At 38.5% G+C, this 12,877-nt stretch overlaps 1 protein-coding gene across 3 annotated transcripts in view; it reads left to right on the forward strand.

Annotated features, from left to right (window-relative positions):
• stac (SH3 and cysteine rich domain) overlaps positions 1-7,996 on the forward strand; it is a 32,153-nt gene extending 24,157 nt beyond the window's left edge. For 2 of the 3 annotated variants that reach the window (XM_061696318.1, XM_061696319.1), the window contains 3 exons: positions 3,946-3,997; positions 4,427-4,564; positions 7,426-7,996. In XM_061696318.1, the coding sequence (XP_061552302.1) occupies positions 3,946-3,997; positions 4,427-4,564; positions 7,426-7,524 (289 nt within the window). In that variant the 3' untranslated portion in view covers positions 7,525-7,996. Of the gene's footprint in view, positions 1-6; positions 707-3,945; positions 3,998-4,426; positions 4,565-7,425 lie in introns of those variants that run through there. The other variant, XM_061696320.1, reaches the window with a different exon arrangement.
• Positions 7,997-12,877: the final 4,881 nt, after the last annotated feature.

The raw sequence follows: 12,877 nt of genomic DNA on the forward strand, positions 1-12,877 counted from the left end.
CTACAGAGGGACCACTGAGAGCATCCTCACCAACTGCATCACTGTGTGGTATGGAGCATGCATCACATCCTGCCACAAGACTCTCCATCACATAGTGAGGGCAGCTGAGAAGATCATCGAAACCTCTCTTCCCTCCCTGCAGGACATTTACAGCACCTGCCTCACCCGCAAAGCCCTCCGCATAGTGGGGGATGCAACCCATCCATCACACAGCCTCTTCAGTCTGCTTCCATCAGGGAGGAGACTGCGCAGTCTGTAAGCCAGGACTAGTTGACTCAAAGACAGCTTTATTCATCAGGCTGTCAAGAATCTGAACTCTTTGCCCCCACTACCTCTTCTGTTCTCTGCCCACCTGAACTCTGACGCCCCACATACATGCACATGCACATGCAAACACATGCTCACACATGCTCACAAACACCCACACACACGCACACACACGCACACACACACACACACACGCATGTGCGCGCACGCACACACACCAGACTGAGGGTTGCAGGGTTGGGGTTTTGTCATCTTATTTGCCTTGGTTCTCTGACCTTGACTATGTTGCACACGTCACCTGATCTTTGATATTTGAACATTCAATTAATACTTTTTATACTGTATATACCATAGTTTTTAGCTTTTTAGCTTTTGTAGCACCGCAGACCCTTGAATACTGTAATTTCAACCCTTTGTATGTGTTACGCATATTGAAGAATTGACAATAAAAGCACCTTGACATTGACCTTGAGATACAAAAATCAGCTTATTATTACAGTGTTTAAATAATAAAAATGGCTAGCTCTCAATCATCTATTTTATAGTCTATGCTCTCAACGGAGACAGCAACACTGCTACCTAGCGGATGGAGGGACAGGCCCGCTGATCTACAAATGCACCTACAACAATTCACAAGCGGAATTAAATATTTACAAATGATGGGTCATGATAAATGGACACACAACATTAAAAAACACATCAAAATTGCTGATATATTTGTGGATCTGAAAAACGTGTAAATCACAAATATATTTGTGAAAATAATTTTGAGACAAATCTCTCACCATAAACACACCTGCACACACACAGCACCCATGACAATATCCGCTGTCACTCGCACGTGTAACAGCTGTCTCAGGACTGCAGATGACATTTTGGTTGCGTCATGGTGATGCCCTACATTCTCTTCTGGTTGTCTTATTTTGCCCAAAATTTGTCCGATTGATTCATTAAGCTGGATACACACGTACCGGTTTACAACATCTTAACTGATTTTTAGACAGCAAAGAAGAGGAGTAGTAGTTGTAGAACCTAACATGCATGTTTTTGGAGTGTGGGGGGGGGACTGAAGTACCAAGAGCAAACCCATACAAGCACAGGGAGCGCATAAAAACGCCACAATGGAAGGCCTGAGCCTGGATTTGAACCCCCAACCACTGAACTGTGAGACAAATGTGCTTACCAATTGGCCAATGTCCTGCTTGTGTTGAAGTTCAATATAATAAAGTACATAGTAATCATTAATATTTATGATTGACCTTGCTACCTTGCAGAGGTAATAATGACTAACTTATTATTATTATTATTATTACCTTAGCGTATGTTATTTCATAGAAAAAATATATTGTGTTGAAGTTATATTGGTGGCCAATATTTGAATTTGCATATTGCGCATTATATTATATTTTTGTCTGTTTGACATTCATATACTGTTTGGAAAAAGAAATCAGAGGTTTTTTTCACTGACTGAATAGTTCCTCTTACTCAAGTAATTATTTGGAGGATTACTTTTTACTTTTATTGCAGTATTATTATTCCAGCAGTACTCTTACTTGAGTACAATTTTGCTACTCTACCCACCTCGGTCTTGCACAATACTTCCTTGACACCAATTATTACTTTCCCATTGGACAGGTCTTTGGTGGCATCTTTGGGTGTTACAGAAAAAGCACAAAAACCATAAGAAGCTAAGTTTTCAGCAAATACCTAAGGATAAGTTCCACAGGAAAAAAAACCCCAAAAAACACACAAACAATTAGGTGAACTTGTGAATAGCAAACCGCCAGTAAGTTCACTGTATAATAATATTGATTTGCCGTATGTTCACAAATAGGAAGTCCAACTTCTGAAATTTCGAACTTTCCAGTGCAGTCATTAACATTTGCGTATGCTGCATTTTCCGCTGCAAGGGTGTCAGACTGCCTTATTGTCGCCACTACACGCTGCAACACACTTGGGAGTAGGCTCTCAAGACATCAAGCGATGCGCTAGTCATCATGTGGAGTCCTTCATCTCAAGCACCCATTTGTTCCTGTTCCGACCAAATTACTCTTTGAAGACATGAGAGCGCACTCTATCTGACGCACACAAGTGCGTACGCACACACATACACAGATAAATGCACGTACACACTTATATAATTCACTTCCCCAGTATGATGCCTGATCCGTGCGTTCCTCTTAGTCTTAAGGGTTCCATCGACCGCTTTAATCAGCACATGCCACAGAAATTCAGGTTGAAAAAAATCATTAATCAAATAATTATTAATTTCAGTTGAGAGAAAATGACTCTACTCCTGCTTGATTATGTGATTACTTCGACAATGTGGTGATTGTAATGATGATGAGAACTGAAAAGTCCAACTGTTTAAAAAAATATATAATTCACCAGATCCTTTTTTTTTTAATGCTCACTTGGTTCATTTCATCTTATAGATGTGGAAATGTGTTTTCTTGCCCACGCTGAACTTTGTTTTCTTAGTAACGGTGATTATTACCAGGATAACGACACACTCCAACAATCACAAGAGGTGGAAATGGGGGAAATTACATAAAAACCCACATTTTCCTCAGTGGAGCTGTTCCTTTTCTTCTTCCTTTTTTTCCCCTTTTTTTAAAAAAATGCATCAAACTTTGCCAACAATGACTGTGAGCAGATGCTTGTAATTACAGCACACACAGACATGCGGTCCAGTGATTCACGATTTTCCTGGAAAAGAAAAATTCCTCGCAGTAAAACGGATTGGTGTGAATGACATGATGATGATAAACACCTTTTATCATCATGCTAGCTACTTTCATCGCAAACGCTGTAGCCTAGCTGTTACCTTAACCCTTGTTGGATTAAAGTTATATATTTTTTTGCTCCCACTTACGTTTTCTTATTTGAAAGAAATGACAATGTTTTTAACAAGGCAGAGCGATTATAGATACTGTGAAAATAACTAATCACAATGACGAGAAAAAGGGTGGAATTTTCTTTCAATTGGCCAGTAAGAGAAACGTCTACTGAAATGTCTGTTAAAAATCAACATTTAAAACTTTAGAGAATGTGGGCTTAATCTTGAAAAACACTAAAAAAAAATCAGCTTATGCTTAGCTAAAATAGCATTTCCTAGCAGCTAGCACGCAAGTTCACGATTCCATTGTGCTGCATCCATTTCATTAAGTGACAAACTGCAGTTTTATATCACTTAGCTAATCATAATGGGTGCAACAATGCTTTCAATTGACCAGGAAGAATAATATTTATGGCACTGTTACAATTGATGATCTAAAACTTTATACGAAGTGGGCTTCGTCTTATTATATAGCCTAAGTAACTTTCCTAGCAGCGAACATGCTAGTTCAATATCTCATTGTAGTAGCTCTGAAACTGATTTCACTAAATAGCAAAACGCACTTGGATCAGTGCATTTTCCCATTAATTTGGCAATGAATAATGCACAAACCTTGAAAAATAGATAAAAAACATTAGATCAAAACATAGCTAGCTTTCCTAGCAGTTAGCATGCTAGCTCACTATTCCATTGTGGTCCGATTTTATTGTGGTACATTTAACTCAGAAATTAATTTCATTAAATGACAAAAGGCAGTTTAATTTAACCCAATACTATATTAATTTGCAAAACAAATGCATTTTTGGCTGACTTCTCCTATGTTTTGACTTTTATTACAGGGTGGGAGACAGAATTTTGCTAGTTGATGAATCCAATGCTGATTGGTGGAAGGTAAGCATTAAATTACCTTTACACACCGTGACTTCTTGATCCTATTATGATGAATGAATTGTTTTGGAGCTTTTCCAAGGTATGTGCGCGAGTGTGTGTTTTTCTCCAATCACAACTAAATGAACTTGGAAGAAATGAATTGATTGATGAGCCGAGCAGTAAATAATAGCAGCAGAAAAGACAAGGGAATATTTTGTGTGCAGGATCCAAATAAAGGAGAGATAAAAGATGCCTGTGCAGAGGTGGCATGCTGCTAGCAGACCATGAGCTAACTCGTTGTGCATTTAACACCGCTGCTTCTCATCAGGCTGCGGATAAACACAGACATCTGGCCTGTTTGGAGAATTTTGCAAGCAACGCCAATAACGCTGAAGCCGACAAAAGAACAACAACTTGCGTGTCACCTACCACCTGTTTGATATTTTCCAGGGGGTGATTGAGGACAGAATCGGTTTCTTCCCGGCATCCTTCGCTCATCCGTTGCAGCCGGGAGACCAGGTTTTTCGGTGTAACAGGACGTTCATCGGCTGCAGGGAGCAGGGCCAGATCATGCTGAAGGAGGGACAGGTACTCTTTCGTATTCGTTACTTCTACCGAAGAAAAAAACTGCACAATTCTATGATACGGACCCGCATACACAACACGGAGAAATTTGGGCCATAACATGCACACAAAATGCTAATTTGTTGCATAAAAAATACTAATTTGTGACCACGAAGTGACTTTGGACAGTTGGGTAAGCAAATCGACAGCTCTTCCCAAGAAATGGTAAAGTAGAGGTAGAGGCCGGGGCTAAAGACAAACGAACAGGTAGCTGTAAAGAGCTGCCCTGCATGCTCGCAGATTTATCTATTTGTGAACCTTTCCTCTGTTCACCTGTTCATCTTTTTTTGTGCTCAGCCTAAGGACATGTCTAATATCTAAGTATTGCTTTGGCACCCTCTTGTGACATCTTGGCGCAAATAAACTATGTTGATGTAAGTTGAGGAACTTCATGAAGGGCTTTGGCATCATCTTGTAGCATCATAGGCAATTATACACGTTTTTTGGGAAGTTTTTAATTGCGTGCAGATTTTTGCTATTGATGGCATGGCTCAAAGGCTAATCCCCGTGGGAAAAGACGGTTGTATGATTGAATTTTATTTGAGGCTGGGGATGAGCTATAAAAGACAATCTGAAAAGCCTGGTATTGCAGGCTATAAGAGAACAGAATAAGAAAGGGTACTTACGGTAGTTGCTTGGCACCAGGATGCCACAAGATGGTGCCAAAGTATAATTTATATATTAGACATTAAAAATGGCTTCGGCCTTATTACAAAACATCGAATGACGGAGTATAGGTTCTGGAAAACAAAACCAATCAAAAACGGGAATATACGGGGGTTCACTGTAATAGGGTTCTTGCTTTGATAGGGAAAACCAAATCCAAATCCCACTGTATGATTTCTATTAGCTTGTACGGAATAACTGGCCACAGAGTGAAATGAAACGTCACGATTTGAGGAAACGGCGGCACTGTGGGCGACTGCTTAGAGCGTCTGCCTCACAGATCTGAGGACCGCCTGTGTGGAGTTTGCATGCTCTCCCCGTACCTGCGTCGTTTTTTTCCGGGCACTCCGGTTTCCTCCCACATCCCAAAAACATGAATGGTAGGTTAATTGACAGCTCTAAATTGCCCGTAGGTATGAATGTGAGTGCGAATGGTTGTTTGTTTCTATATGCCCTGCGATTGGCTGGCAACCAGTTCAGGGTGTACCCCGCCTTCTGCCCGATGATGGCTAGGGATAGGCTCCAGCACGTCCGCGACCCTAGTGAGGAAAAGCGGCTCAGAAAATGGATGGATTTGAGGAAGCAGTGACCTTTACTGACGTTTCGAAAGTCCACACACATCAAACCAGTGTGTCATTTATGATCAGCCTTTCGAGCATATCAAGCAAACATTTGATATCCTGTGGCTCCTATCCTATTTTTTTTTAGGCCCCCGCATATGACTTATCCGTCAAATATGCATACACTTTAATGAGTCGTCCCTTTTTCCCACAATACTTATGCCGTACTCTAGAGGAGACTTCATGTAAGCAAACACCCTGCGGAACATGAAGCCACAGAACTCGAGATTGGCGTGTTCCAAAAAACAGAGAACGCAACGTGATCACTTAAAGAGAACACAGGTCACACAAAATGATCGGGAACATTTTTGTGTTTGTAACGCCGCTTGAGAGCTCGGCATTGGTAAAAAATTCCTTCGATTTGGACTTGAAATTTACTAACCTCACCACGAGGTAGAGCAACTGCAGTCTAATTGTGCCCGTGCATTGGAATCAGTTGCGGAAAGTCAGGGTCAGCAAGGCCTTCACTGCTCTAATCACACTATCAGAAGTATGAACCTACACTTTGACCTAAATTCTAATATTTGTTATATTAAATTATAATAATTTACTCCCGACACTCTATTCTCTTCCATGATGTTCATGTGGAATTTAGAATTATTTATTTATTTTTTCTTATCTATGGTGGAACTTCAGGAGTGCCGGGCGGTATGACATAAACCATATCAGCAATGGGACTGTGTTTTGAACCAATCAGATTTGCCACAAAGGTGGCCCACAATAATGTGAGCATTTTTTCATCCTCTGCTTGTTTGGTCTGAGCCAATTTTAACTAGCAAAACACGTCTGTAGAGATCTGCACAGATTAATACATTTCATAAACAGCATCACTGGTGAGTATGATGCATTTTATTTACATTTCCCAATGTTTTTGTGATATTATTACACAGATATTGATTGTGAACTGCTATATATGATTTATGGGATACAGTCGTGTTCTCTTACAGTGCGTTTTTAAATTATAGTTACTATAACTATTGTAGTATACTTATAGTTTCTATAATTGTGATGTGAGTGATGTTGTTAAAAGGTGGATTGAGTCAGAACCGAAGGCCCAAGTACCAAATGTAAATAATAATAATAACAATAATAAATAATAATAATAATAAAATGAAACATATTCCAAATATGCGCGTGGAATGCATCGTGCTCATCACAACAGCATTTCATTGTCATTTCCAGTTGTAATAAAGTGAACCGTTTTTATCTGGATTGTGCAGCAGAGTCATACACTAACTTAGAATTATATTGTTTTATTATAATTTTTTTTTTATTATTATTATTTTTTTTAAGGTAGTGGGAACCTTCCACAAAATTGTTTGAAATTGTGAGCTCCTACCACTGTTTAACAGTGTCAGCAAAAGGGTGAGAGCGCACTCTGCTGGACAAACTGTAACAATACTAGAAAAAGTAAAGTATCCCAGTTGTCACTCGTGCCTGTCCTAAAAGGGTGAGAGCGCACTCTGCTGGACAAACTGTAATACTACTGGAAAAAGTAAAGTATCCTAGTTGTCACTCGTGCCTGTCCTCTCTCACCAGATTTGTGTGAGCAGTGAGGGCGAGAGCAACGGCTTCATCAGGGTGGCGAGCGGCAAGAAGCGAGGCTTCGTGCCCTGTGACGTCCTCGACATCATCTGAGGGGGAGAAGAAGCACTTGAGAAATGGCCAGAAGACGAGGCCGGCCGTCGGGGGCCGACAAGGTCAAAGTGACGGAATGCTTATGAGGTGGGGGTGCTGATGTTCTCATCACAAAATCGGACGGGAAGCGACGGTGGTTGCAGGACTCACACGGATGAGACTACGAGTGCTGCTTTGTTTCTTTGGCTGCTATCACTGGATTTCATTTTTTATGTTCTAGTATCAACAGAACTACAAGATGGCTGTTTTTCAACATCATTTCACTCGTTTACAAAAGTGAACAACAGAGTGTGTATTGAATTTCCCCTTGAGGGAGCAAAATGAGTTCAATACATTTTAAAAGAATAAAAAATAATGTCATTGTTTCTGTCAACAGGGTTTTAGTACATTTATACAAAGGAGTATATGCCACACTGAAAACAGAAAAGAAAACGAGAATAAAGTTGTAATCTTGGGCAAATAGTATCATATTTTTGAGGAAAAAAAGTCATGTTACTTTAAGAAAAAAATGTGTATTCTTTGGAGATTCTTTTCAAGAAAATTCTTTTTTCAACATTTCTTTTTTTTTTCTGCAAAAAGCTGACTTTTTAGATAATTGTTTTAGTGATTTCTCGACTTATTAACTTGTACTTCATTTACTTTTAGTTTCAAGAAAAACTCCACAAACCTTTTTTTAAAAAAAAAAATAGTTAAAATTTCTTCCCTTAAAAAGTCATGGTACCGCAAAATGTAAATTTAAATTTAACAGGGAAAACCTTTATTAAACCCAAGGTGGTCTAATAAGATCATATTTTCTTTTCTTGTAAATAGTTTCCCCCCCCAAAACCCATTTCTCATCGTGTCATTATTTTTGTTTTTGCAAAAATCCTGACTTTCAGAAAGATTTTTTTAATTTGATATTGTTTTATTTTTGAGAGAATAAACATTTTCTTGAGAGGAAAACGTTTTGAGAAAAAAAATCGAATGAGAATGATGTCATAATTTTTGGGATGAAAATAATTGCTAGAAGACATTTTATAACAAGATTAAAGTCAAAATTTAATGAAGAAGAAGAAGAAAAAATATTATAAGTAACCCATACTATACTCTCTTTATTATGACAAATTTTCTCGTAAATATACAGATTTTTTCCTTGTAAAATATAACTTTCTTCTTGTAATACAATATATATTTTTGAATTTTCCATATTTTTTAATGCTCGTTTGTACATTCATCTGTTCGCTCCTGCACCCAATAGTTGTCCTTCACAATAATTTAGGCATTTCCAGTCCAGTAAAGTTGGTAAAGAAACATTTTGGGGTGATTATTTCTTTTTTGGTTTAGTGCAGACATCAAAAATGTTTTTTTTTTTTTGCAGTGACAGCTTCACACTTCAGTCGATGACTCACAAGCTGTCTGTCTGCTTGAAAAGATATTTGCACGTTGCATTGTCATAATGAATGTTGTCAAAAGATCACAACCTTTTAGTCGGTCTTAATCCAAAAGTGAAAGGTTAAATAGATCGTCAGAAGCAGCAAAGGCGGAAATATCCCCAAACCATTAGGTACACCTGCATTGGCTGATTAGGTCCAATAAAAGAGCTTTGTCTCTTAAACATGCTCAGTTTTGTTTGGGGTTGGTTCATTTTAACATTGTTTGTAATTGTGATTGTTTATAGTGGTGCAAAGTTGAGAGCTGTTTCTAATATTTTGGTTGCCCCGTACAGGGGCAAAAATGAAAATGAAGATGAAAAAAAAATCTGCAATTGACGCCTACAGCTAAAAAGGCTTGCAAATGCATACATAAGCCACAAGATGGCGGCAGAGGCCTTCTTTTTTTTTTTTGGGCCTGACTAAATGAAGCTACCTCCCCTCACGTCAACATAGTTGCTTCGCACCAAGCTGCCACCAGATGACGCCAAAGCAATATTTTTATACAACACGTAACTGGCCTGAGCATAAAAGAGCCAATAGGTGAGTTTTTAAAAATGTAAATAACAGAGGATAGATTTCCCCCAAAATCTGCAAATGCCACACTGCAAATATGCTTCATTGCATTACGAACATGTCAGTCTGATGCAGGGTTGACGCTCATCAGATTGCGCATGTGCAACTTATGGTGGGGCCATATGACTCGGTTTTTCGAGATACAAAATCGAAATCAAGATTTGCCTTTAAACTGACAAGTTTGCCCAGTTTTACTGCTTTGATGTGATAAACCCTAATGACAGAGTAGTCTTTATTATCTTTTATTTAGGCAAATGTGAAATAATGTGTGTGTCGATTTCTTTTTGTCCTTTTGAACTCTTATGACCATTGTGTCATAATAGATTTTATATATGTACACACACACACACACACACACAGACAGTATGTGCGTGTGTGTGTATATACCAGCTCTATTGAGTGTCCAACAACAATATATTGTACAGAGTGTATGTAAAAGATTAAAGGAATAAGGAATAAAACCTTTGCCTCGTTTTTTATGAAGACTTTGGCCTACTACGATTTTGTTTTTCACAGTTGGTCACACTGGTTGTACTTGGAGCGCTAAGTATTTTGTGAGGCTGTACTTCAATGCAAAACCATTAGAAACCACTTCTGTAGCGGCTACATTTTACCTGCTACAGAGGAGACAGTAGGAAGTCGCAATTGACAAATTATTGCCAGCAAAGGATTTACATCTAAATATTGAGTCTTTTTCACTTTGTCTATTGTAAGTATTTTCCAATACTTCTTGCTCACCCAAAATTTGACAAATAATGCTGTCTTCTAAGTTGTTCATCAGGGAATAAGAGATGAACTGTTGGTCTCAAAACTAAATGTTTTCAGTCCTGACTATTCTAATATTTTTGGAGGAGAGTGGATCAACTATCGCTTCATATCCTTGCTATCTGGCATGATAATATCGTATCAGGCATTGCTATTATGAAGGATTCGTCTGTGGTTATTGTGTCAAATATGAGCTGTTGTCCGGGGCTACAAGTGAAATGTGGAAAAAGAGACGTTTCGTTGCACATGAAAGACATCAGAGTCAAGCCGTTGAATTGTTGCAGCATCATCGAGATTAAAGGCACTCCCTGAGTGACTCTTTGAATTTGATTGAAATTTGAGTTTGCTGTCTTTTTTTCATTTGTAGTGATGGGTACTAAGGTGGCGGCACGGTGGCCGACTGGTTAGAGCGTCAGCCTCACAGTTCTGAGGTGCGGGGTTCAATCCCCGTCCCCGCCTGTGTGGAGTTTGCATGTTCTCCCCGTGCCTGTGTGGGTTTTCTCCGGGTACTCCGGTTTTCTCCCACATCCCAAAAACATGCATTAATTGGAGACTCTAAATTGCCCGTAGGCATGACTGTGAGTGTGAATGGTTGTTTGTTTGTCTGTGCCCTGCGATTGGCTGGCAACCAGTTCAGGGTGTACCCCGCCTCCTGCCCGATGACAGCTGGGATAGGCTCCAGCATGCCCGCGACCCTAGTGAGGAGAAGCGGCTCAGAAAATGGATGGATGGGTACTAAGGTGTCATTTTTGCTGACACGGAATGTGTCTGCATGTGAGATTGTGTGTGAGAAAGAGAGAGAGAGAGTAAAAGTGAGTGTGTGAGTGAGAGTGCGTGATTATGTGTGCAAGAGCGTTTCTGTGAGAAAGTTCACGTGAGAGTGAATGCAGCTGCTTTCCACACATTTAGTATCTCACAGACGATAACTTTGGCGCAGTTTGCACCGTAGCTAGCAACATTTGTAGTGGGCTGTTTGACCTCTGCCAAGGTGCTTCTTCCGTGTGTAACATCCTGGCGACAGTTTTTGTTCTAGCAAACGTGGAATACTGTGCTGATTATTGCTAGATCTTCTTTCAAGTACATTTGAATAAGAATTGACACATTGATGATGCATAAATAAATTGATTAAACTTGATTAAAAGTATTGAAATGAGTGAATTAATCAAATATATACATGTAAAAAATTTTTATAAATGAAAGTATTAATGAAGTTAATTACTATATTTATTATTTAAATATATAGATTTTAAAATTTAAATTAAAATAAATTGCATTTATTATGAAGATTATTTCTATTACTATTAAATCTATTTGATTATTTTTGAAAATGATAGTGACATAATATTTTCATTACATTTTAAGTGTACCATTGCAAAATTTGATTAAAAAATGGGTTTCTTTATATTAAATTAATTCATTTAATTACCCTTTTTATTTTGTTTAATTCTACATTTACATTCATACTCTTGAAATAAAATGCAGAGAAACGTATATTTATTATGGTAAAATGAGATTAAACAAACTATTAATACAATTAATTCATTCGACTATTTAAAAAAAAAAATAATAATAAAAAAAAAAAAATATATATATATATATATATATATGTGTGGTCATTGATGGTGTGGTGGTACACTCGCCTGACTTTGGTGCGGGCAGCGTGGCTTCAGTTCCCACTCAGTGACGGTGTGAATGTGAGTGCAAATGGTTGGTATATGTGCCCTGCGACTGACTGGCGACCAGTTCAGGGTGTTGTCCGCCTTTCGCCCGAAGTCAGCTGGGATAGGCTCCAGCGCCCCGCGACCCTAACCAGGATAAGCGGCGTTGAAAATGGATGGATATATATATATGTGTGTGTGCGCACGTGTGTAAATTTAAACATAACATAAATGTGACATTTTAAAGATCGGTCCATTTTAATAAAATAAATAATTAAATTTATTCCCCCCAAGGTTTTAACGTCTTCATTTGTAATAAATGAAAAATATAAATACTATTTTTTTTTATGTATATGAATTTAACATTGAAAAACAATATTGTAAATTTATGTATGAAATGTATTCAAATTAATTGATTTTTCAAAAAGAAAGGAAGCAACACATGGTATATACTCTGAAGCTAATTTGTTCAACAAATGAAACCAAGTCAAAAATTAGGCCTAAAAATGGTCGTGCACAAACCAGTGGTTGTCCCAGGGAGCACTTTTTAAAAATGTGTATGTATGAGTATAGAATACAAATAGACAAGCTATACACTATGTAGGAATTGCACCATGTAGGTCCATATGGGGGCATAACTGGGTCAGGAGATCAGGGTCAGCGAGTCCCAGTGGGCTGTGGGCAGATGTCACCCATGTATGACTGCAATCAACTTGCTCTGATCAGCATTTAACCTGCCGAGAACAGCCACACTGTGCCAATAAACGGTGGCAAGAACAACTATATGAACCTTTTGGAATCAGAATCGTCTTTATTGGCCAAGTATTTTGAAAGCACACACAGAATTTGTCTGCGGTGGTTGGGGCCACTCTAGTACAACAACAAACGAGCCACTATGACATCATTGTCGGTTTCTTACCTAAAGCCTTTTAAAATACTTTACTG

This window comes from Phycodurus eques, chromosome 14 (assembly GCF_024500275.1).
Source record: "Phycodurus eques isolate BA_2022a chromosome 14, UOR_Pequ_1.1, whole genome shotgun sequence".
Lineage (NCBI taxonomy): Eukaryota > Metazoa > Chordata > Actinopteri > Syngnathiformes > Syngnathidae > Phycodurus > Phycodurus eques.